Here is a 24,976-nt window from a genome sequence, read left to right as displayed (position 1 = left end):
TATAAAAAGAAACATTGTTCTTACTTTTTAAGAATATGTGAGTGGGGCAACAAACCAGCTATTTCTGGTTGAAGCAACTTCACTTAGTGATAGTTTCTTTCGAATGCAGTGAGATATGAAAGATTGTAAAACACTGTGGACTTTTATGTTATTTACTTAAAATTTTAAAGTTTTTTAAAAAGTAATAGTGTATTTTTTTAAAGGGCTTAAATGCTTAAAAAATCTAGTTAAACTTAAACTCTTCCTTGGAAAACTGAACTTTAAAACAAAGAAGTAAGGAAATAATGTCAGACTAGCTAAAGGAAGTACCACAAAATTCAAGTATGTTTCTTAAAAGACACTAACAGATTTTTGTTCATGCCTTATCAATTTTTATTTAACATTTAATCCTAACATGTAGCTATTTGGTTTCAAAACCAAAGGCAGATGGTAGAAATGGTGATTTAGAATGGTGGAAGATAGACTGCTATAAATGTGTTGGACTAACAGTAAGCACTGATGATGAAAACAAAAGGAGACAGAAAAACCATTAGAACTAGACTCAAAAATTGTAAACCTTACCACGAGGGCCTATATATATCAGTAAGTCCCTAAGCTATTGTATAATCCAGCAAAGACATAGTATTAAAATTATTTACCAAGTCAAAAGACCATAAAGCATCAAACTGAGGTAACATGTGCTTATTAAGGAAGGTTGTAAAACTAATTACAGATTGGGCCAGAAGGAAAATCTAGTTCATTTACACAAATATGAATTGTACACAGACATTCTTGGACCCAAAGATGTTATTTAAAATAAAGCTCAGGCCAGGCACGGTGGTTCATGGCTGTAATCCCAGCACTTTGGGAGGCTGAGGTGGGCAGATCACTTGAGATCAGGAGTTTAAGACCAGCCTGGTGAACATGGTGAAACCCCAACTCTACTAAAAGTACAAAAATTAGCTGGGCATGGTGGTGCATGCCTATAGTCCCAGCTACTCGGGAGGCTGAGGCACAAGAATTGCTTGAACCTGGGAGGCAGAGGTTGCAGTGAGCTGAGATCTTGCCACTGCACTCCAGCCTAGGAGACAGCGAGACTCTGTCACAAAATGAAATAAAATAAAATAAAATAAAATAAAGCTCAAACAAAAATGAACTCAACCACTTGGAAATAATAATTAAATTATCCTAAATGCTTAGAGGATAAACTAATAGGAGAATAATTAAATTATTCTAAATGCAAAGGATAAATAGAAACAAGTATAAACAGTAAAAACAATGCTAATACTATTAATAGGCTATACTCAGATGCAAATAAGTATCTGTACTGTATTTACATTATTAAAGTGGAAAATGAGAACATGAATAAGAAATTCAACTCATGATACTAAAACAGCAAAACAAATATATAGAGAGGATGTAAATAATACACATATAAGTAGTAATTAATGATTTGACAAATGTAGAATTGAAAAACTGTGTAGCTTTTTTTTTTTTTTTTTTTTTTTTTGAGACGAAGTCTGACTCTGTCGCCCAGGCTGGAGTGCAGTGGCACAATCTTGGCTCACTGCAGCCTCTGCCTCTCAAGTTCAAGTGATTCTCCTGCCTCAGCCTCCTGAGTAGCCCACTGTCACGCCTGGCTAATTTTTTTTTTTTTTTTTTGAATTTTTAGTAGAGATGGGGTTTCACCATGTTGGTCAGGCTGGTCTTGAACTCCTGACCTCAGGTGATATACCCACCTTGGTCTCCCAAAGTGCTGGGATTACAGGTGTGAGCCACCATGCCTGGCCCTATGTAGCCATTTTTTAGGGGAAGGTCAAAATAGACTTCTTGAAAATTTAATGAAAAAGAGAACAATAATGTTGTAATGGCTTTCCAGAGTTAGATATAACTTGTGGTAATGGGTTAGAAATTGCAGATGAAATGGATGAGTTTCTAGAAGAAATATAGGCCAGCCATGGTGGCTCACGCTATAATCCCAGCACTTTGGAAAGCTAAGGCAGGATAGCCTGAGCCCAGGAACTTGAGACCAGCCTAGGCAACTAGTGAGACACTGTTTCTGTTTCTACAAAAAAATAGAAAAATTAGCTGAGTGTGGCAGCACATGCCTGTAGACCCCGCTACTCAGGAGGCTGGGGTAGGAGGATGGCTTGAACTCGAGAGGTAGAGGCCACAATTAGCTGTGATTTTGCCACTGTACCACAGGTTGGGTGACAGAGTGGGACCCTGTCTCAAAAGAAAAGAAAAATAAATAAATTGAATCAAGAATTAGAGCTGTTGGATCTATCAATAATAGAATGAAAATTATGAAGAAAGTTATCAAAGGTCTACCCTCTAAAGGCTCTGGGGTCATTCATAGAAACAAGCTTATTAAAGTCATCTAAGGAAGGCATTACACACTCTTTATAGCTTTACAGAGCATAAAAGAAGCCAGGAAGCTTGAGTTTATTTTACATAGTGAGTACATTTCTACTAACATTTTACAATGAAATTGCACAAAATGAAAAAGAAGCCATCCTCTCTTATGAGTATGGTTGTAAAATCCAAAATTAAATTGCTGTTACTAAGTGGGATTATTGCAGGAGTTCAAGAATGGCTTAGTTAGTAGAAAATTATTCATATCATATTAATTAAGGAAAAATCATTCTTAAAGTTATATAGATTGTACGTGGCAGAACTAGGTATCAAACTCAGTTTTGTGGTACACAGATAGTCACTGTATATTCCTTGGGAAGTTACTGCTATAGAAGAAATGGCAGCACAAATTTCAAAGGAGTGACGTTGGAGTTTTTTTTTTTTTCTTCTTCCCTTTTTCTTCCTTTTATTTTTTGTAAACAAGACCCCTAACGGTAACTAAGAGAATCAAAGGAAACCTTTCATTTAAAACCAATAAAAACATTTAAGAAATTGTCTGGATATAAAAAATATGTAAACACCTATTAAAATGGCTAAAATGTAAGACATGGACAACACCAAATGCTGGAGAGAATGTAGAGCAACAGGAACTCTCATTCATTGCTGATGAGAATGGCACAGCCACTTGGGAAGACAGTATGGTAGTTTCTTACAAAACTAAACATGTTCTTACCATATGATCCAGCAATCATATTCCTTAGTAGTTACCCGAATGAACTGAAAACTTAAGTCCACACGGAAACCTGCACACAGATGTTTATGGCAGCTTTATTCATAATTGCCAAAACTTGGAAGCAAACAGGATGTCCTTCAATAGGTAAATGGATACACAAACTGTTGTATACCCATGCAATGAAATATTCATGATAAAAGAAAATAAACTATCAAGCCATGAACAGACATGGAGCAACCTTAAATGCATATTACTCAGTGAAAGAAGCCTAACTGAAAAGGCTACATACTATATTATTCCAACTATATAACATAAACTATGGTGACAGCAAAAAGATGAATTGCTAGGGATTTGAGATGGGGAAGGAGGAACAAATAAATAGATAGATCATGGGATTTTTAGGGCAGTAAAACCATGATGTGTGATATAGTAATAAGGGGCACATTATACATTTTTTCAAAACCAATAAAAAAGCGTGAACCCTAATGTAAACTATGAACTTTAGTTTTATATATATATATATATATAGAGAGAGAGAGAGAGAGAGAGAGAGAGAGAATAATGTATCAGTATTGGTTCATTAGTTGTAACAAAATTACCACACTGATACAAGTTGTGTATAATAGAGACAACTGTATGTGTGTGCTAGGGAGGAGATGAAAGGAGTATGTTTGTACTTTTTTATCAATTTTTTGTAAACTTAAAATTACTCCAAAAATTTATGAATCAAAAATTAATATGGAAAAATCTCCATCTTTTCCCTTAGCTGTTTGAGGCCATTATCATTTGTCTTCTAAATCAGTTGAATTTTCAGAGAGAGGAGACATATAAAATGACTTACTGGCATGAGAAAGAAAGCACTAGAACTTCTATTAATATGTAATTTAAAAATCAGAAATTTTGCTTTACTAATAAAACATAGGTAGGCACTAGAATGTTACTCAGTTTGTGGGTCAGAGAGTCCATGTGTGGTGTTGGAGTTGGGCTGTGGGAGGAGAGGTCGATTTGAGCTGCACTAGGAGATGCCTTGTTGGCCTTGTGTAGTTAGCATCTTTCAGTATAATGCAGGTTACATAAACCAGGTAAGTGTTCTACACATTATAGTATTTATTAACTAATATTCATGATGGACAGGTGAATATGTTTGCAAAGAAGCTGTACATTGAATACAGTGAAAATGCAAGCACCAGTGAACCACAAGAAAGTAGCAAAGTTGACGGTTATCCTTTGTATCAACGTTTTGTCAGCCACGTTACAAGAACGATCAGATCTGAAAAGAATTGAACTTCCAAAAGAAGTTATCAGACTATTTGAAATAAAGATTTATATTCACCTTTAATAAAAATGTACCATTAATAACACATATTACGTTTGTTTTATATAATATGAAACAGACATTTCATATTATAGACTTGTTTTCATAAGTAAACTTTTATTATTTTCATTTTCATTTTTTAAAAAAGCACCCATGAATACAGCAGCACATGTTATTTATAAGTTGTGTTAATTCTTTTTCTTTTACTCATAGAGTTGTGTGATCCAATACGTCTGGAGATTGTAGGTCTGAATGACTCCAACAGTTTCCCAGCTGGTTTTCCTGTCTCTGGTCTTACTTTCCTCCAAACCATTTTTCATATTACCACCAAGAAAAGCACCCCAAAATTCAACTGAGATTCTGTCATTTTCTTGCTTAAAACACGTACTTTTTTTTTTTTTTTTTTTTTTTGCTAAGGCCTAACATTGGTCATGTAAGACACTGATAGGGGCCTGGTCCTCCTCCCTAGCCTTATCTCCTGCTATCCCTGTTCCTGAAAGATACTTCTCTGCCTCTCACGAGTATCTAGAGGAATTTCATCACCCTCTTCATTAGCCTGTGTCTGTCTCATTATTTGAGTATGTTGAGCCCTCACTTCCTTCAAGAAGGTGTTTTCTGCCTCTAACTTGGGTGTGATGTGTCCTTAAATAGCTTCCTGCCTAGTCTGCTGGGCCTGGACTATTGGTATTTGCTTGTCACCACTGTGACAAACTTCAAGTACCTCTAGGGCTTACTACCTTGGCTGTCTTCGTGTGTATAATACATATTTATGATTAGACAAATTGATTAAAGCCATATTTTAGAAGGAAGGTGATATTTTGTACAATGTTAGTTGACAAAAGATATTGTAAGCCTACTTATCTAAAAATAGATGAAGGATTATAAGCAATGCTAGTTTTGTTTGTCAAACTTCGTTTTTTAAATCTTGTATGATTAACACTTCTAAAGATATCACATATTACTAATACATTTATTGAGAGGAAGATAAATATGCAAAAATTTAAACTGACATACATAAAATAGTTGAAGTAAAAGTTACTTTCTAACATTCTCCAAATATTTTGGTTCTTATCCTTTGACCAAGTTTACATTCCAGAAGATCACTAAGGCTTTATAATAGTGGAAAATTTTTTATTATACTTGAGGAAATACTTGTCATAAAAACTGAATTAAAAATCTATATATTGTAATCTATAATCTTTGAAGTGGCAATTTCTGTTCTTCAGAAAGAGAAAGACCATTTAGCACTGATTATGTCACCTGATTATTTAGTTTTGGAAAACTTCTATTCATGTCTTCCTTTAATTATTCATTTTTCAGTTTTCCTCCCTCCCCTTCCTTCCTCCCTCTCTTTCCCTCCTTTAAGCGTGAGTTTTAGTTTAAAATGTTATTCCCAACTTGTAAATCTAATGGGGTGTTATTCAGGGAATTTTATAGACTTTCAAAAAATAGTTATGTATCAAAATACTGATACTTTGAAGACTAAAAACTCTCAGAATTAAAATAAACTATCTCAGACTTTTAATTTGTTACAGATTTTCTATATCTAAAACCTGAGCATATGTATGTTCTAACTTTATCAGATCACCCAATGGACCTTATCTGGAAAGTCAACACTGTCTAATGAGTGCGGCAATGGAAGCTGTGCACACAATCTTCTCTTGATTTCAGCAAAATCCCTCTCTCCCTTCAATCCTGTGCTTTTTCCTGCTGTACTGGGCCAAGTAAACTCAGTTTTTCCATATTTCCATCATCTCTTGCCTTCAGATATATTACTGGCAAATACACGTGCACATTTGGATGTATGAATTGTTCAATCTTAGCCTACATTATAGAGGTGCAGGTTTGATCTGTGGACTTTTCTGTTTAAAGCTATTGTCAGAGGACCCATTATTGAAATTATGATGGATGCTTACCATGTGCCAGATATTGTGCCAAATGTTGTGAGGTTTACAAAAGTAGAAACGTTTTACTTTTTCTTTCAGTTTCTTAACAATTTTAATTTCTCTACAAATACACTTTTCTTTTGTCACTAGCAATTATTTAAGAATCTTAATCTGCTATCTAATTTGAGAGTTGACTGTAAACAAATATAAAACATGCTAAGTATTTTACAACTTTTTTGCTTAAACTTTGTTGTAATTTTTAAACTCTAGGTTCTAAGCTAAAATGAAATTTCATATTTACTTCAAATGCAGCTACAAAGAATTAGAAAATACATTTTCTTTTTCTCCTTTTGAATGCTCAAGAAATAGGACATGCAATTCAAATGACTAGTTCTGTCTGGAGGAGCTTGCACTGTAGCCCAGTCTTCTTTCAGCTTCTGGATGCCATTATTCTGCTAGAAATATACAGCATATTCACAGATAATAGACATAAATGTACTGTTTACTCGTGTGATTTCTTTCTCCTGTCATGGATACTTTTACTTTAAAATGGAGGTGGGACAAGAACAAATAGAAAACTGTGTGGCAGCCTGGATATCAATTAAAGCTATTAAAACTTTGGACAAATTAACATGCAGTAAAATTGACTTTTGTTGGGTGTGTACTTCTAGGAATTTATTAAATTAAAAAAAAATTGAGATAGGGTCTTGCTCTTTCTCTCAGGCTGGTGTGCAGTGGTGTGATCATAGCTTAGTGTAACCTCACATTTCCGGGCTCAAGCAATCCACCTCAGCCTCCCAAGAAGCTAGGACTACAGGTGTGTTGCCACCACACTTAGCTAAGCTTTTTAATTTTTTTGTAGTGATGAGATCTCACTGTGTTCCCCAAGCTGGTCTTGAACTCCTGGCCTCAAGCAATCTGCCCTCCATATTTTCCCAGAGTTGGGATTCCAGGTGTGAGCCGCTGCACCCAGCTCCAGTGCTAGGAGTTTTAACCCATGCACATGTTTATAAAATTCCCACCACTATCAGGACATAGACTGGTTCCATCCCTCCAGAAAAATCCCTTTTGCTGTTACTTTATAATGAGACCCTCCCTATCAATAACACCTGGTGACCACTGATCTATTCTCTGTCACTGTAGTTTGAATTTTTATGAATGTCTTAAAAATAGAACCATACAGTATGCAACCTTTTGAGACTTTTTTTTCACTTGGTATAATGCCTTTGAGATTCATCTAACTCTTACGTGTGTTGATGGTTCCTCTTTATAGCTAAGTGTAGTATTTTGTAGTATGGATGTACTGCAGTTTCTTTATCCATTCACCCATTGAATACCACTCAGATTGTTTCCAGTTTGGGGTCATTATGAATAGAACATTCAAGTACAGTATTTTCATTTCAAGTACAAAATTTTCATTTCTTTTGTGTGCTGCCTAGGAGAGAGATTGCTGGGTCATGGTAAGTGTATATTTAATAAGAAACTTCTAGACCATTGTCTAGAGTAGTTTTACCATTTTGCATTCTACGAAGAGTGCATGAGAATTTTATTTGATCTGCATCCTCACCAACATAATATCGTTGGTATTTATGTTAGCCATTCCAATACATGTGTCATGAGATCTCATTTTGTTCTTAATCTACATTTTCATAAAGGCACTTGATGTTGAAAAGCTTTTCATGTGCTTATTTGCCATTTGTATATCCTTTTTTGAGAGAACTGTTTAAGTCCCTGGCCAATTTTTAATTTGGGCTGTTTTCCTACTGCAGAATATTCTAAGTTCTTTATATATTCTGGATACCAGTTATTTGTCTGATACGTGATTTGGAAATATTTTCTCCTAGACTGTTGCTTGTCTTTTTTATTCTCTTAATTGTGTATTTTTAGAGCAAAAGTTTTTAATTTTGATAAAATCCAATTTACCAATTCTTAAAAATGTACTATGCTTTGGTGTCTTAAGAACTTGTTGCCTAAATCCAGATCATGAATGTATTTTTGTTTTTTAAAGTTTTACAGCTTTCCATTTTGTATTTAGATGTATTAATCATTTTGAGTTAATTTTTGTTAAAGGTATAAGCTTTAGGTCTGGATTCATTTTTTTAGCATACAGTCCAATTATTCCAATATTATTTGTTGAAAGGACTATCCTTTCTCTAATGAATTGCCTTTGAACCTTTGTCAAAAGCAAGTTGTTCATGTTTGTGTGGCTCTATTTCTAGATTCTCTATTTTGTTCCATTGATCTATGTGTCTATTTGTCAATATCACATTGTTTTGATTACTGTAGCTTTCTTTATAATAAGTCTTGAAATTGAATTGTATCAGTTCTCCAGCTTGCTATTCTTTTTTGCCTTTTTAAAAATTCTAGTTCCTTTATTATACTGTATATTTTAATATCTGCTTGTCTATATCTACAGAAATCCCACTGGAGTTTTGACTGGAATTGTGTTAAAAATACAGATCAATTTGAAAAGAATCTTCACTGTACTGTCTTCTAATCCATGAACAGGATATGTGTCTGAATTTAGTTAGGTCATCTTTGATTTCCTTCATCTATGTTATGTAGTTTTCAAAATACAATCCTCTACACATTTTGATGGAGTTACCATCAAGTATTTTCGTTTTGGGGTCTTAAAAATCGTTCATTGCTATTATATGGAAATATTTGTGGCTTTCAATCAATAAAAACAGGGCAACTCCCTCTGTGCATTAGGAAACCCCTTCTCTTTCCTTGGCCTTGAGCTATACAGCATCTCCTTGTATTCCTTCTAATCCTTTGCTTCTGAGTTTAGGCTGCATTGAGTCCAAGCTGGGGTATACTGGAAGGGAAAAGTAGTTATTCAGCTGCTTTTCAATTTACTTTTCACATTCTTCAAATTGTTGCTTTATGGATTCTGTCTGGGTTTTACAGCTGCATTCTGTTAAGGTAGAGTAAGCAACCACTTGCTTACCCCCTTTTTTTTTTTTTTTTTTTTGAGACAGAGTCTTGCTCTGTCGCCCAGCTGGGGTGCAGTGGCGCGATCTTGGCTCACTGCAAGCTCTGCCTCCCGGGTTCACGCCATTCTCCTGCCTCAGCCTCCCGAGTAGCTGGGACTACAGGCGTGCGCCACCTCGCCCAGCTAATTTTTTGTATTGTTAGTAGAGACGGGGTTTCACCGTGTTAGCCAGGGTGGTCTCGATCTCCTGACCTCGTGATCCGCCTGCCTCGGCCTCCCAAACTGCTGGGATTACAGGCGTGAGCCACCGCGCCCGGCCTGCTTACCCCTTCTTAACTGAAACTTGAAGCAAGACCAGTTTCTTTTGCTGTGAATAGAACTAAATAATTTGAAAAACATTGTAAATATGTTTTGTTAGCAGATAGTCCCCCTAAGTATTGAGATCTTGCAGCATTCTTCCCTTGTCCGCTCCCTCTCAAGAAAATGACAGTACAACTCCTTTCCCAGCCCTGAATACTCAGCTCTTATTTATGATCTCACGTAAGTATTGATTAGGGAAAGATAACCTTTTTTGGCTTGAATAGTTGTAATTGAGTATGTAATGTCCGAGTAATCTCTTTGTGACAATTTTTCTTGAAGAAGAGAAGTCATAGTGTTGTATCTACATAACTAGGTTTGAGTTATTTAAGACTGTGTCTGCTGGCAGCCTTGGCAAACTCTGGGGAGAAGTGGAGGATTGATATTTAGAAAATTAATGTGTGTATGAGGAATTTGATATTTCGCAATTAAAACTTTTATATAACAAAGTAAATGATGAGATGTGAAGGCAGATATTTTAAAGAAGGAACAAACTCCCTCAATTTACATAAGAGCCTTAGATTTTTTTTTAAATTCACTGCTTTAAAAGCTGATGTATCTAGCCAGAATTCTGCAGTGAGAGTATTGAAAGCTTTTGTGTTGTAACTGGTGCAAATACATTTTCTTTTACATTTGTTGGCCACTTTGTTTCAGGTTTGTGTTAGGTATTCCAAGCACAAGCCAGTATAACCATGGATTTCTGAACCGATCTCCTGTAATAATTGATCCTTTCAATGTAAGTTTTAATTATGTTCTGGCTTAGTATAATGATATAGAGATAGTGTTATATAGTTTCAGTTCCAATCTGGTTTTTCCTAAAACGGAAGATATTTAGTAACATTTGTATCTGCTATTACTTGTTCTTGTATAAGAAAAAGGAAGTAAAGAAATGGTTAATTTTGTGTTTGCAATGGAGGAAGAAGGTGTTCACTTGCTTTTTCAAAAGTGGGAGAAAAGTACTCTATATTCCCTTTTGCTTTTCTTGGAAGAAATATGTACTTAGAAAGAAAAAACACCATAATTAGAACTTTTTGAAAAAACAAGCTGGTATTTCAGTTATACCTCATTTTGATGAACGTTGGGTGTCTGGAAGCAGGACTGGGTACATGGTCATGAGGAATTGAAAAAGTGTAGACTTTAAGGTCAGAGAGATATGAGTTTGAATCTAAGCTCTGTCATTAAAATGGTGGATATATTGTTTAATAACCCTAAGGGTTTTTTTTTCTGTCTTATGTACAGTTGATTTACCTACTTAATTCAGAGGCTTGTTTAGTGAATTTAACAAGAACATTTATAAAGGGATCCAAAACTATGCCTGTCGTATAGAGGCATAAGAAATAGTGCCGTCATTATACAATAGTTAGAGCGAAAAAGTAAGTAGTTTAATAGCTTAGAACTTTCTGAAAAAAATCACATGATGAGTAGCAAGGAAACTGATTAGCTTATTTAACATGGGCAGATTCCAGCCATCAGGGAAGCCCAACATTGCCTAGTGTGGTAATGCAGGCACATGAGAGGACTTTGAGTTACATTGGCATTCTACCTGTAACTTATGACATCAACAAAGGTCCCAGAAATAATACGTCATTTTCCTTCTAGCCTTGTGAATAGCATTGACTTTTAGCAACTTTATAGGCAATACCAAATGTGAAATTGTTTCAATTAATATTTTTTGTCAGATAATTTTATTGACACTAAATCCATTTCTCTTCTCTCTAAAAATTTTTTTAGAGGCAGGGTCTCATTCTGTTGTCCAGGCTGAAGTGCAGTGGTGCAATTATAGCTCACAGTAACCTTGAACTCCTGGTTTCAGGCAATCCTCCTGCCTCAGCCTCCCTAATAGCTAGGACTACAGGTGTGCTTCATCACATCTTGCTGATTTGTAAATATTTTGTAGAGATGAGAGTCTTAATATGTTGCCCAGGCTGATCTCAAACTCCTGGCCTCAGCAATCCTTCCCCCTTGACCTTCCGTCTCCTTTTTTTTTTTTTTTGGAAGGCCAGCTACTTTGTCTGTCATCACCTACCATAAAATTTTATAAGAGCTTGGTTGCCTGAACAGGTTTTTAAAGTTTTTATTAATTATAGTAAATTTATATTAAAAATACTTTATTATAAACAATATCCATTGTAGAAAGTTTGAAGATATTAATATGCATAAGTAAAATAAAGCAAACTTCTCTAGAGTTTATTCCTATTTTCTTCAATGTATAGAATTCTAGATTGTTTATTTCTGTATGCATTTGTTTATACCAAAATGAAATGCTGTTTTTATTATCCTTATTTGTCAACTGATTTTTCTCTGCTAATGCTCTTCACTTTTTCATGTTAATTCGTTTTCATCTTAGTTATGTCCATTCTCACATCCTCATATATACCCAGTCCATCCTTACATTGACTCAAATGCCCCTAAAACATGTACAGGTACTTTGTCCTAATTAGGGTCTAATCTGGGACTTTGCTTTGCATTTGGTTATGCCCTGTAACCTTCAAGTAATGTCCACTATGACTCTTTTTTTGAGGGGATCAAGATAATTGCCCTACAAAATATTGTGCCATCTGAATCTTTCTGGTTTCTTCTTTGTGGTGGTGTTAACTTGTTCTTAAATCCTTGTACATGGAAAAGCAAGATCTAGGCAACATAGATTTAAGTTAAGTAGATTTCAACTAGAACATATTGTAGGTGGGGTCCTGTGTGCCACCACGCGTCCCACCAGGAGACACAGTGTCTAGAGGGGCCACTGTTCATGGGGCACACTCTTCAGACCACAGTTATCAGTTCTGCTTTCTAAGTCTGACATGCTTCTGCTTCTTATGTTTGATTCACTATATATCAAAGAATCATAATTTTTTAGTCTAATAAAAACTTTATGCATTTTTTAAAAGTTAATTTTAAGTGTAACTTTGAAAGAACTCAGTTTTTAAAGAAAATGTATATTTTAAGATTGTTGATCACACTATTATCAGGGCTTTCTCTAAGACTAGGGATGTATTATTTTAGGTTTCCTAATGTGGTGCCTTTAGTCTCAAGAAAACAGTAAAACACCTTAGATATTGTAGATGTATGTTCTGTATGATTAAAAAAAAAAATTACATGTAGACTTTTAAAGCCTGTAAGAAGTTGTGATGAAGACATAGCTTATAATCCTGGAGAGAAATAATTTAACTGGGAGCTGGTCATTGGTCAGTCTAGCTACTCTGGGAGTAAGAAAGATTTAGAAGATATTTGCAATGGTTAATTTAATAAAATATAATGAATTAATAGAAATGATTAACAATGCCATGAAACATGTTTTTAATTGACATTTAATTCATTTTAACTTACTAAACTTTGAGGGAATTCCATATTTGTATCAAAAGTAAAAAGGTATTATTTTGCCATGTAATATCTCTCCTCTCTCACTCTCCTCATATATGTGCATAATATTCTTCTGTCAAATAATTTTCAGTTTATACCCCCTTAGTCTTGTGAGTGCTTCAAAATACTGTATTGCTTCTTAAAAAACATTATTTCTAAAAGCTGTCCTTTAGAACATTATTATAAAGGAGTACCTTTAAAGAGACATTTAGGGTAGTTTCCCTTTCAAAATAAGCATATTTGATTACTTGATATGTGGAACCAACTTTCCCTAGAGACGAAGATGAAAAGAGTCCTCGAAGGAAGTGGGCTTAGTGAAGAATGGTCATTGTGATAAGTATTTCTCACAATTCACTTTTGTTTTTATTGGCTCTTGCTCTTGGCATTGATTTAGAAGGTTTACAAATTCATTTTCTTTGCTTTTCTTAATACTACGTCTTAAACATTAGTACTTGTTGTGTGGGGTAAAGATTTGTGAATTCAACAATGTCTTTTGCTCTTACATGTAAATGATGTTAATAGAAGAACACGAGGGCATTCTGGGGCAAGAGGGTCTGTGTCTGTGAACCATCAGTCTTCATGTGGGGGGTTGAAATTGCCTTGTGATTCCTGGGGAATTCAAGTACTTATGCTGCATATGTACCGAGCCCCAGTAAGTCTTATTCTTTCTCTTTCCTTTTCCTGTCACTGCCTTGTTCAGGAGTGTGCACTTGACTGAACAACTGGAATAAAATTTGCTAGGCCATCCCTGTGCCTAGTAGAGGGTCACTGAAATGTCAGAATTCTAAATATAGTCTTGTATGACTCTTCAGAGGTGTGTCTGTATTTTCCCTAATCTGATTTTTTTTCTTCCCTACCCTCCTTACTCCATCCTGCTGCCCTTCCCCTCTGCAGTAACCTGAGATGAACTTTTATCTGTATACTTCTGACAGTTTTTACCAGGACCTTCCCTAGGTGTAACATACCTCCCAAACTCAAAGACATTCTTTTTATACTTAACACAGAGCATTTAGACAAATGCAGTTTTCTTTTACCTTGCATCTATGGAATGATTTATGGTATGCATAATTTAAGCCTTACAGTAACACTGTAAGAATAGGTACTGCTATCACCAGGATACAGATCAGAAGGCTGTGGTTCAACTTCCACCCCTTCAGTTTTGAGGTCTGGATTTTTCTTTTCAAAGGAATTGGCACCTTAAATGGGTAGAAAATTCTTTTTCTTAACAAAGAGAGCTCTGCTGTGAACTTCCTTCAAATTTACTCTGCCATTTCTAAGTAAGTGTGACCTTCTGTTTGTATTAATAAATAGGAGACCACATGGAGGGGGTTCTAATTATGATGAATAATTTATGTAAAAAGCTATTTTAACCATCTGATAAAACTTTCTATAACATTACTTTTACAATTTTAAAACACATACACATTCCTAATCTGTAATTGAAAATTACTTTTCTAATAGATGATGCTAATAATTTCCATACTCCGACACAGTTTATGAAGGAATACACTTATAGTCTTATCAATCTGCTATAAAGCAGGCTTGGTTTTGAACTGTTAAATGGTTCCTCATGCAAATGTCTTTTATATTCCATGACATACTAGGATGATTTTTCTTTTCTTTGCATTTTTTTTCCTTGTCCCATGGGGACCTGTTAATATTGGAAAGGAATTTCACAAGGAACTTAACATGGAAGCTATAACAACAAAAGTCTCTGAAAGTAGAACATATTTTCAGATCACCAGTGATTTTAGTCATTTAGTTTTCTGAAGATAGCAAAAAGGATCTAACATAAGAATATAGATAAATTAGGGCATAATATTATCATAATCTCTCATTTGTTTTCCTTTAGTATTTTTCAGCATAGTAAAATGTATGTCAAAATAACATGAAAATATCTGAAATGAAGTTTTGTTGAAGAATTAAATTTATGCGATTTGTGTAAAAGGTTCAGTTTTGGTAGTGCTGTAAATATAAGATGGTACAAACTCCTTTTAAAAAAACTTTTGTTTTTGTTTTGTTTTTGTTTTGTTTTTTAAGAAAAGCTTGAAACCTTTCTTTAAAAAGGTTTACAAACCACTATCATGTTTTGTTCTAGCTAAACAAATTTCTGTTTGACAACTTGAATAGTGCAGAAGTCACTCCACAAGGAATAAATTGGGTGTTACACAGGTTTGAGTTACATTCTACTGCGGGGTCTGGCCCATAGCATGAATTTAGGAGTTTCTGCCTTTTGTAGGATTCCAAAGGCTGATTATCTCAGGCCTGTTTTTCAAAAGTAAGAAGCAGAAGATAAGCGTGTGGCTCTTTCTTTCTCAGACTGGGTGGTGATACTTCATTGGGAGTTGAATGAAGTTTTGGGGTAGGAATTTTTATGGGGAGGAACTGTAGGGTGTGTCTGCCAGTAGAATGTTCATTCCAAGGAGAGATTCCAGGATATAGTCGGCCTAGGAATGGAATTAATCCTGAGGTGGAGCAGAGTACGTTACTTAATCTTCCTGCATACTGATTACAGGACAGGCGTGTTTGAGGAGTAACATCTCCAGGCGAAAGATTAAATGCTCAAAAGTGTTCTTTCTAGATGTAAAGCATACATACAAAATTGATGTTACAAATACTTGAAAGGGACAATTATGTCTTTTTCCTCTAAAGACATTTAATGTTTACTGCACGTTACTTGTATAATTTAATCTAAACACTATTTGATTGGTACTACTCAATTTGAAAGTTGAAGAAATTAAGGCTTGGAGGTTAAGTAATTTACCTAAGGTTACATAATGAATAATGGAGTCTAAATTTGGCCCTACATCTTTTGAACTTGAGTTATTTCTTAGTCATGATCCTATTGTGAAAAGGAGGCTGTTTCTAATTATGTGATGGCTGAACCCCAAGGAGAGCCAAGAGCCAAGGGGGTCCAGTGGAGTTGGACCTTCTGTAATCCCAGCACTTTGGGAGGCCGAGGCAGGTGGATGGCTTGAGCCCAGAAATTTGAGACCAGCCTGGGCAACATAGTGAGACCCCATCTATACAAAAAATAAAAATAAAAAAATTAGCCAGGTGTGGTGGTGCACACCTGTAGTTCCAGCTACAAGGGGGGCTGAGGTGGGAGGATTGCTTGAGTTCAGGAGGTGGAGGTTGCAGTGAGCTGAGTTTGTACCTCTGTACTCCAGCCTGGGCCACAGAGTGAGACTCTGTTTCAAAATAATAATAATAATAAATAAATAAATAAATAAATAAATAAATAAAAAAGAATAGAAAGAAAAACAGCCAATGGGGATTGGTTCAGGAAGTGTATCTACTCTCTACTTAAAGCAGCGTCTCTTATGTGTTTACCAAAAGAGGCTGTGGATTTAAAAAATTAAAATAATTGAGCACTTATCTGACCCACTTTGATATTGAAATACAAATGTGTATGATCAGTCAGTTTTTAGTTTCAGAAAACAGGAAAAGCCAGCTGCTTTTTTTTAAAAAAAGCAACAAAAACCAGGGAATTTGATACGTATATAAAGGTTGGCAGTTTGGAGCAGCAGAACCTCACCTGTGCCTTCAGGTCTGGCGACACCATTTGTCTGGCCTGCCAGAGGTACTGTTACCTCTGCTACCATCAGGAAGGTGGAGAAGTTACTCCTCAAGCTTAGTTGTGATCCAGGAGTCACAAGGTCAACACTATACGTGGTCTAATTAACAGATGTCTGGATGTAAGGGAGCCTGAGAAGAGAAGTATTTAGGATTTTGGCCTCTGCAATTCAGGCAGGCACGCAGGAAGACAGTTGGTATGGAGGTTACCCACCATATTAAAACAAATGTATGTATGTATGTATGTGTGTGTGTGTATGTATGTATGTATCTATCTATCTGTCTGTCTGTCTATCTGTCTGTCTGTCTGTCTGTCTATCTGATAGCAATGGGATAAGACCTTGCTTTGTCTCCATGTCTACATTTCCTGAGCTCCCTCACTCCCAGCTGTCATTAAAATGTGACTTTTGTCTTTCTGGTCATGTGTTTTTGTTTTGTTTTGTTTTGTTTAACCATGTCATTAAAGGCTTTCTCAGTGAATAAATAATTTAAAAATAAATATTTGATTAATATATGTAGGTAACTTTTTAAAAAGTATTTTGAGAAGTTATTTTGGCTAGTAAGACAAGGGGTGCTAGAGCTGAACTCTAGCTCTCAATTCCAAAATACCAGCAAAAAATAATTAGCAGATATAACACTAGGAGAGTGTTCTGAGTCTATTATATTTCTGGCAGAGTATTCTGCACTTTTTCAAAGATAGGCTGCAGAGAATCAAGTATGTGTATAGAATACATTGTTATATGTATGTATTTATATACGTAACTTTTCAGAATGGAAAGTAATTTAGATGCAGACTTTACTGGAGACTTCTGATAGGAGTTATCTTTTGGAGAGCACATTATAATATGATATTTCAAGTTATGCAGAAGTGTGCAAAGGATTGTTCTTAGCTCAGGTGCCTAAACTCAAAAGTTTAATTAGTTTCTAGAGAGAGGTGGAGAGTCTTCCAAAGCATTTTCCCCTCAGCGATCAATGATGTATTACGTAAACCATGTTTTCTTTTCTGGAGTTCCTTGTGGAGTCTTACAACTTTCTTTCTTTACTTCTTAAACCTTTTATATGTAGCAGGCAAATGTGAAATACCAGTGTGTAAGTTAAGAGAAACAATTCAGTACAGAGGCTCTTTGTTGCTGTTTAATTTTAGACATTTAATTTTAGACATCAGATTTTTTATGTATACAGTTAAGTCCTCAGTGTTGTCACTGGGTTCATGGAAACTGCAACTTTAAGTAAAATGATGTGTAAGGAAACCAGTTTTACTATAGGTTAATTGATGTAAACAAGACTGCCCATGACATTTCTGGTCACAAAAGCGTCACCAAACTTTTAAATAAAAACCAAAACTGTCACATTATTAAACATTAAAATAAATGTGAGCTATACATACATTTAAGAAAGGTTAACAAATCATGTGGGATAATAATTTACCTATTTATTCCAGTTTAGGGTCATGGGTGGCCAGAGCATATTCCAACAGCTCAGGGTACAAGGCAGGAAGCCGTCCTAGATAGGATGCCGTCCCATGGCAGGGTGCAGTCACACACACCCACACTCACGTACACTGGGACAATGTAGACACTCCAGTGAACCTGACGTGCACATCTTTGGGAAGTGAAAGGAAGCCAGTCATTCTGAAGAAAACCCATGCAGACATGAGGAGTAAGTGCAAACTCCACACAGATGGTGGCCCCACCCAGCGTGAATTGATTTCTATTCTCATTAATATTATAATGAAACAACATTGAATGAAACAACATTATTCAAAAATCTGAAGTTATGTATTTTTCCCCTTCATCTGTTTTCCCTAAATGTATTTGAATATAGGGAGGAAAAAACAAATGGTAAACTTTAAAAACAAACAAACCAAAATCAGCTGGCTGTTTTGGAAGTATTCACGTTTTTGTAATCAGTCCAATGTGTGTAAAATATCTATCAATTTAAGGGCAAAAAAATAAGCAGTAGCCTTAGCTGAGAATTACCCAGCTGCTCAATTACTTCATTTTCAAAATGTCTGTTAAAGGGGGTAATAGCAGAGAGAATGTCTGCAATTACCATGTAAGTTTTGATATGAGAAATAGGCTTGCTGATGATTGGGTTTCAAGTAGAGAGTTAAGTAGTCCTTAAATCTCATATTCTCACCTATTCTAAATCTGAATAGAAATAATGCAAATGCTAAAAATATAAGCTTTTGATGGAATAGCTAAGTATTCTAACATAACCTCTGAGCTCCCCCTCTATGCCAAACAACTTAAACTTCACACTTCCCTCTCCTTCCCCACACATTCTTATTCCTCAAAAACGTTGCACTTCCTTTGAAGATATTCACTCTCCTTAGCACAGAGGTAATATTGGCTTTTCTCAAGCCCCATTTTTGCTTCATATTCTATCAGCCTTGTAAGACAGGATATGTACGACAAAAATTCTGACTACTTTGGATACCATCTGGCTAAACACACGTGACCACTCTCTTGTCCTCCATCTCCCAGCCAGGTCATTTCTTCCCCATTTCTACCACCTCACTCCCTTCTAACCTTCTATCATCATGATATCTATTAAAATAGGGTGTATGACCAATCTAATACCCTATCTTAATGTGTTTTTGTTTTGTTTTGAGACAAGATCTTGCTTGTTTTTTGAGTCCAGGTCTTGTCCAGGCTGGATTTGAACTCCTATGCTTAAGTGATCCTCTCACTTCAGCCTCCCAAGTAGCTGGGACTACAGGCATGCACCACTGCATCGTGTGTGTGTGTGTGTGTGTGTGTGTGTGTGTGTGCGCTTAAACCTCTACTCCTACAGTTAATCTCCTTTGTTACTAACTAGAATGACCATACCTCTGAAATTCGGAAATTCCACTCACTTTACAAGTTGTTGTTCTCTTACCTTTCCAACTAACCCTTTTCTACTACTCTGTACATCTCTTGAACTTTTTATTCTAGTTATCTGGCTGTTTTTTGGTTAAACATAGAGATGGGGTCTCACTATTTTGACCAGGCTGGTCTTGGTCTTGAACTCTTGGCCTTAAGTGATCTTCCTGCCTTGGCCTGCCAGAGTGCTGGGATTACAGGTGTGAGCCACTGTGCCTGGCCATTTATCTGATTTTCATGCATTTATTTCTGTATTCTGTGTAAATTCCAACATCAGTCATTTTAACTACTTTCAAAGTTGGCTCAATTTTAGGCTTTTCCTTCTTCCCAGACAAACTTTTACCAAACATGTCACTAACCATAAAATGGAATCAGCCTAAACTATAGTATCTCCTATTTCAGTTGTCCAGCTGATAGGTGTTTCTAGAGGGAGAAAGTGGGCCTTGATAACCCAGTGGAAGACTCTTTGCATGTATCTCATGTAATTTTCATAACCTCCATGAAAGCTATTTTTATCAGCAACTTGTAGATTTTTTTTTTTTTTTAAAGGTACAGAGTTGTGTTTGAACCTAGGCTTTATGATGTGTGGAGCACAATGGATGTAGCAGCTCCAAATGTCACATCTGCACATCAGTCTTTCTTAGAGAAGAAAATCTCTTTCTCTGATTGTCAAACGAGGCTTGTGGCCTCACTCTGAACTAGCTTTAACCGAGTGGCCAAAGCAGTTGCCATGGCCGGAGTAATGTCAACATCTAGCTGGCCTGGGCTTGGGTTTTGGTCAATCATAGTACTAAGTTTGGGAGATCTTTCTACTTGGTTTAGGCCAATCAGTGCCCACTTATGCGAGTAGGTTATGGGAATCAATCCCATCTAGTCACCCGGACTGCTAACCTGTGCAAAAAGTATGAAATGGAGGCCAGGGAAGCATCTGACAAGTGTCTGTTACAGAGATTGATATTTTTATTCAATATAAAGGGCTTCTCACGTTTTCAAGTTTGGTTGTAGAAATTTAGAAAACCAAGTCATAAAAGAAGGCACTATGAAATCAGCAATGGAATAATTTTGCAGGGTTTATGTTTTCCGAAGCTCCTTTGGGAGTAGGGAAGCTATTATTATAGTAAATACAAGTTGGGATGTTATGAGCCGTATAAGCTGGAAGACCAAGGATGCAAAGTAATTGAGGTTGCAGGTGAAAGTGTAGCCCTGGTGTTTCTTCAAGTACTCAATGATGGATGGCATGTAAATGAGGTTAGGGTATTTATTTGAGGGCTCAAGGTCACAGGCAAGGGATGCAGGAGTGGAAAGATATAAGAAGCTATATTCAGAGGATGGATACTTATTTTCCCCCCAGCCTTACTGAGGTATAGTTGCCAAATAAAAATTGTATAGATTTAAGATATAGAATATGTTTTGATATATGTTTACATTGTAAAATGATTACCACTGTTAATTAACGTATTCATCATCTCATATAGTTACCATTTTCTGTGTCTGTGATGAGGACATTTAAGTTCTACTCTATTAGTAAATTTCAGTTGTATCAGTCACCATGCCATGCATTAGATCTGCATAACTTGTATTTGATACATTATAATCATTATATTTGATATGTTTGATTTTTCTGATGTGGAGATGTTTCAGGTAATGACAAGTTCCTAGTGGTAATGGAGTGCAAGTTTGGAAAGGCCAGTGAGCTAGGTAGGATGTTGAATGGTCTATCAATATGGGCACTGAAATTTAGAGAGTGGTGACAGCACTAAGGAAGGATAAGCTTACCATTAGCCAGATGTCCAATTCCTCAGTGTTTGTAGAAGGCAACTCGAAGTGATTAACATGGTTAAAGTGATAGACATGGATGGTGAGACCCTTGGGGGCGAAGGAATGGTTGTTAATGAACTACAGTCATACATTACTGCAGAAGGGATTCAGGAAAATGCTGACTGTTCCCTTTCCCTGGTCTGTGGAGGCAAGCAGAGAATGAACAGAGTCCATTTGAGAAGTGTGTGATGGAGACGGCATAATCAAGAAAAAGACAAGATACATTAAGGCAAGGAAGTAGAGGATGCTGTCATAGAAAATGTTAAGAATTGTGTACCAAGCTTTTTGGGAATTAGCAGTTTAAGAAGTACAATGGAAATCATTAGAATGGTGTGGGTAAGGGTTGGTGACAAAGAATCTGGGAAGGTGACACTGAAGCCATTTTGGGAAGTGATTCTGGATCTCTGTCTCCTGAGGGAGACAGGGCTGTGAGATGAAGACCCTGCATATGGGTTCTTTATGCTGTGATTCCAGACTTTTAAAATTTTTAATTTTTTTAGTGTTATCACTGACTGTTGCTTGAGCTTCTTCTCCTGGATCACCCAAGAAACTGAGCTTCTTGCTGTTTTCCAAACCATTTCCTATTCTTCCTGCTTCTGTTCATACATCTAGTTTCCAGAAATGTCTCAGTTCTACTTCAACATCTCAAGTTCATATCCCATAAGACCATGTCAATGCTCACCTCCTCCAGCATGTGACTCTCCATCCCTCTGCCCAGTTATATGCTGTTTTATTTGGCATGACTTTTAGGACACTTTGTATTCATGTTATTTTGTGTGTATTTGTGGCAGGACTCCATATCTTAGTATAGTTCCTATGCTCTCTAGTAAGGTGCCTCGCACTTTGCATGTATCAAAGTACTGTGTGGAATATGAGCAGTCAGAAAAGACTCCAAACATAGTGTAGGAAAAGCCCTCTGGGTTTGTGAGGTTTTGATCCATGTATGAAAATATTCTTAATTCATTTCTATATGCAGCAAATTCAACTTTGTTAACTAGAATTAGTTTAATATAATACATAGAAACATTGGAAATCAAATTTAAGACATTATTATTCATCTGAAAAATTAGATTTACTGTCTTTTTTAATGTGACTGCTTCATTTCAATTCCTTAATCAAATTAGCTGCCTGTTTTATACCTGCCTGGTATTTAACACCTGGTATTTAAAAAAAAAAAAAAATTCGGAGGAGGATTTCCTCTAGCTATTTATTTTGAATCAAAGGAGACATCAGCTGTAGCCTATGTCCCTGAATCAGCTTCCTATTTTCTTCTTTGAGAGTAAGCCTCTGATGTCTTTTTTTTTTTTCTTTCTTTCTTTCCTTTCTTGGACTCAAATACCACTGAAAACTCCCAGCAAGGAGAAAGAATAGTTATATGATGACTGGAATATTGGTATAAAGTTTATTTTTGTTGCCATAGCAGCTACTCGGCTACATTGTCTCTCACTTTTGGAACTTCTAGCTCCTATGAAAATATTTTGTGTAACTTCCTGTATTAACCCCTGCTTGAAGTTATGTATCTGTTCCTGGCTCATCATGAAGGGCTTTGCCTATTGTTTTCCTTGCTTTAAAGAAACCAAAACCAAACAGAACTCTTTAAATCTTTGACTACTTCTATTCATTTATGGAATTGGCTGGAAGTTTCTTGTGAATGTCCAGAGCACCCTTCTGGTATAGTCCATTTGTGTGACTATCTGGGACCATCACAGACCAGTCTCACTCTGTTGCTCAGGCTGGGGTGCAGTAGTGCAATCTCTGCTCACTGTAACCTCCACCTCCTGGGTTCAAGTGATTCCTGTGCCTCGGCCTCCCCAGTAGCTGGAGCTACAAGCGAATGCCACTACACCCAGCTAAGTTTTGTATTTTTAGTAAAGATGGGATTTCGCCATGTTTTTCAGGCTGGTCTCAGACTCCAACCCAAATTACCAGACTAGGTTACTTCTAAAGACTAGAAATGTACTTTCTTACAGTTCTGGAGGCTGGGAAGCTCAAGATCAAGGCCTGGACATCTGGCAAGGGCCTTCTTGCTTCATCCTCACATGGCAGAAGGCAGAAGAGCAAGAGAGCCCACCTGCAGCCTCAAGCCCTTTTTACAATAGCATTAATTCATTCATTAGGATGGAGCCCTCGTGACCTAAATATCTCTCATTAGGCCCCACCTCCCAACACGGTCACATTAGAAATTATGTTTCTAACACAACTTAGAAAGGGAGGACACCGTCAAACCATAGCACCTTCATTTTATATGTATTTTAATTGTTTTTAAAAAAACATGTATTGGCTCTAGTACCAGTGGAATCCGAAAATGAAAATAGCAAATTTCCTTCTCTAAGGGAATCTACAGTGTAAAGGGAAACAGATAAATGCATAAGTATCATATAGCACTTTTGCACCCTGATTACCCATGAATGGCCTCCTCTAAGGGCTTAGGGAACAGAAGACAGGGAAGCAGAGTATGCAAACAGAAGGAAGGGAGGAGAGATTAGGATGCCTTCTTAGGGAAATTCACATTAGAGCTGGCCCTTCCAGAGAGAACACAGTGCTGTGGACAATGGGTGGATATGCTCACATCACTCTGGAATTCACCACAGCAGCCGCATGAAATAATTACATATGTGGATCCAGCACTTTCTGTATGTTTTAGCAGTGTGTAAGGAACTTGGAGGACTAAAGAAATATCTACAAATTATTCCTTAAAGAAATGAACTTAAAATTTAGAGATACAAAATGCAGATACAAAAATAGAATAATAAAACGACCTAGGATTATATACAAAAGTACATGTTTATTGAGTGACTTCTGTGTGTGGCCGTATGGTGATACTTCTCCCTTTATGGATCTTAAAGTCTATAAGATATAAAACATATAAAACATGCATAAATGAAAACTTAATGTGAATGAAGTTAGAGCTGAATGCTGTGAACACTTTGAAATGAGAGAATGTACCATGAGACAAGAGAGAAAGGAAGCCTGAGAAGATGACAGTGGTCCACTTGGATCTGCTGCTTCTCCTGCCTGGACTCTGGTCTTGCCACCTCCTTCTCCTGGCCTGGCTCCACACCTCTAGAAAGAATGTGAGAATACCACTTTTATCAGAAGTGTTTGATGGGTTAATTGATTGATTGAGACAGGGTAGCTCTCTGTTGCCCATGCTGGAGTGCAGTGGCATAATCATGGCTTACTGAAGGCTCGATCTCCCAGGCTCAAGCAATCTTCCTGCTTCAGCCTCCTAAATAGCTGGGACCACAGGTATGCACCATCATGCCTGGCTAATTTTTTATATTTTGTAGTGATTGGATCTCGCTATGTTGCCCAGGCTGGTCTCAAACTCCTGGCTCATGCTATCCTCCCTCCTTGGCCTCCTGAAGTGCTGGGATTATAGGTATGAATCACCGTGCCTGGCCAGTGTGATGGTTTTAACTTCATTTTGATCTCTTGCTTATAATATGAAAGTGTCTGAAACCACTACTGCTAATTCTTGGCTGTAATTGAACGTCTGGGATGGAGGAGGAGTTTTTAATGTTTGGGTCTGGCCAGCCCAGCAAGGACATGTGTTTCTGACCACACTGATTCACTGAACTGCTTTCTTCAGAGCCACAGCCCACAACTTGAGAGGCTCTCTTCTCTCCTCTCTGCTCTCCTCTCTCCTCTGTTTTCTTTTCTCTTCCTTTCTTTTCTCTTCTTCTCAACAGGGTCTTACTCTGTGCTCACGCTAGAATGCATGCAGTGGCACAATCACGGCTCACTGCAGCTTTGACCCCCCAGGCTCAAGTGATCCTCCTGCCTCAGCCTCCTGAGTAG

At 36.6% G+C, this 24,976-nt stretch overlaps 1 protein-coding gene across 8 annotated transcripts in view; it reads left to right on the top strand.

The window, feature by feature from the left end:
* COBLL1 (cordon-bleu WH2 repeat protein like 1) overlaps window positions 1-24,976 on the top strand; it is a 158,924-nt gene that overhangs the window by 32,987 nt on the left and 100,961 nt on the right. The window contains exon 1 of one of the 8 annotated variants that reach the window (XM_063647589.1): window positions 10,252-10,296. The exons of the other annotated variants lie outside the window; for them this stretch is intronic. Coding sequence (XP_063503659.1) covers window positions 10,295-10,296 — 2 coding nt within the window. The 5' untranslated portion in view covers window positions 10,252-10,294. Of the gene's footprint in view, window positions 1-10,251; window positions 10,297-24,976 lie in introns of those variants that run through there. 8 annotated transcript variants of the gene reach the window in all.

This window comes from Pongo pygmaeus, chromosome 11 (assembly GCF_028885625.2).
Source record: "Pongo pygmaeus isolate AG05252 chromosome 11, NHGRI_mPonPyg2-v2.0_pri, whole genome shotgun sequence".
NCBI lineage: Eukaryota > Metazoa > Chordata > Mammalia > Primates > Hominidae > Pongo > Pongo pygmaeus.
The sequence above is the reverse complement of the archived record's forward strand: the minus strand, read 5'-3'. Positions and strand labels throughout refer to the sequence as shown.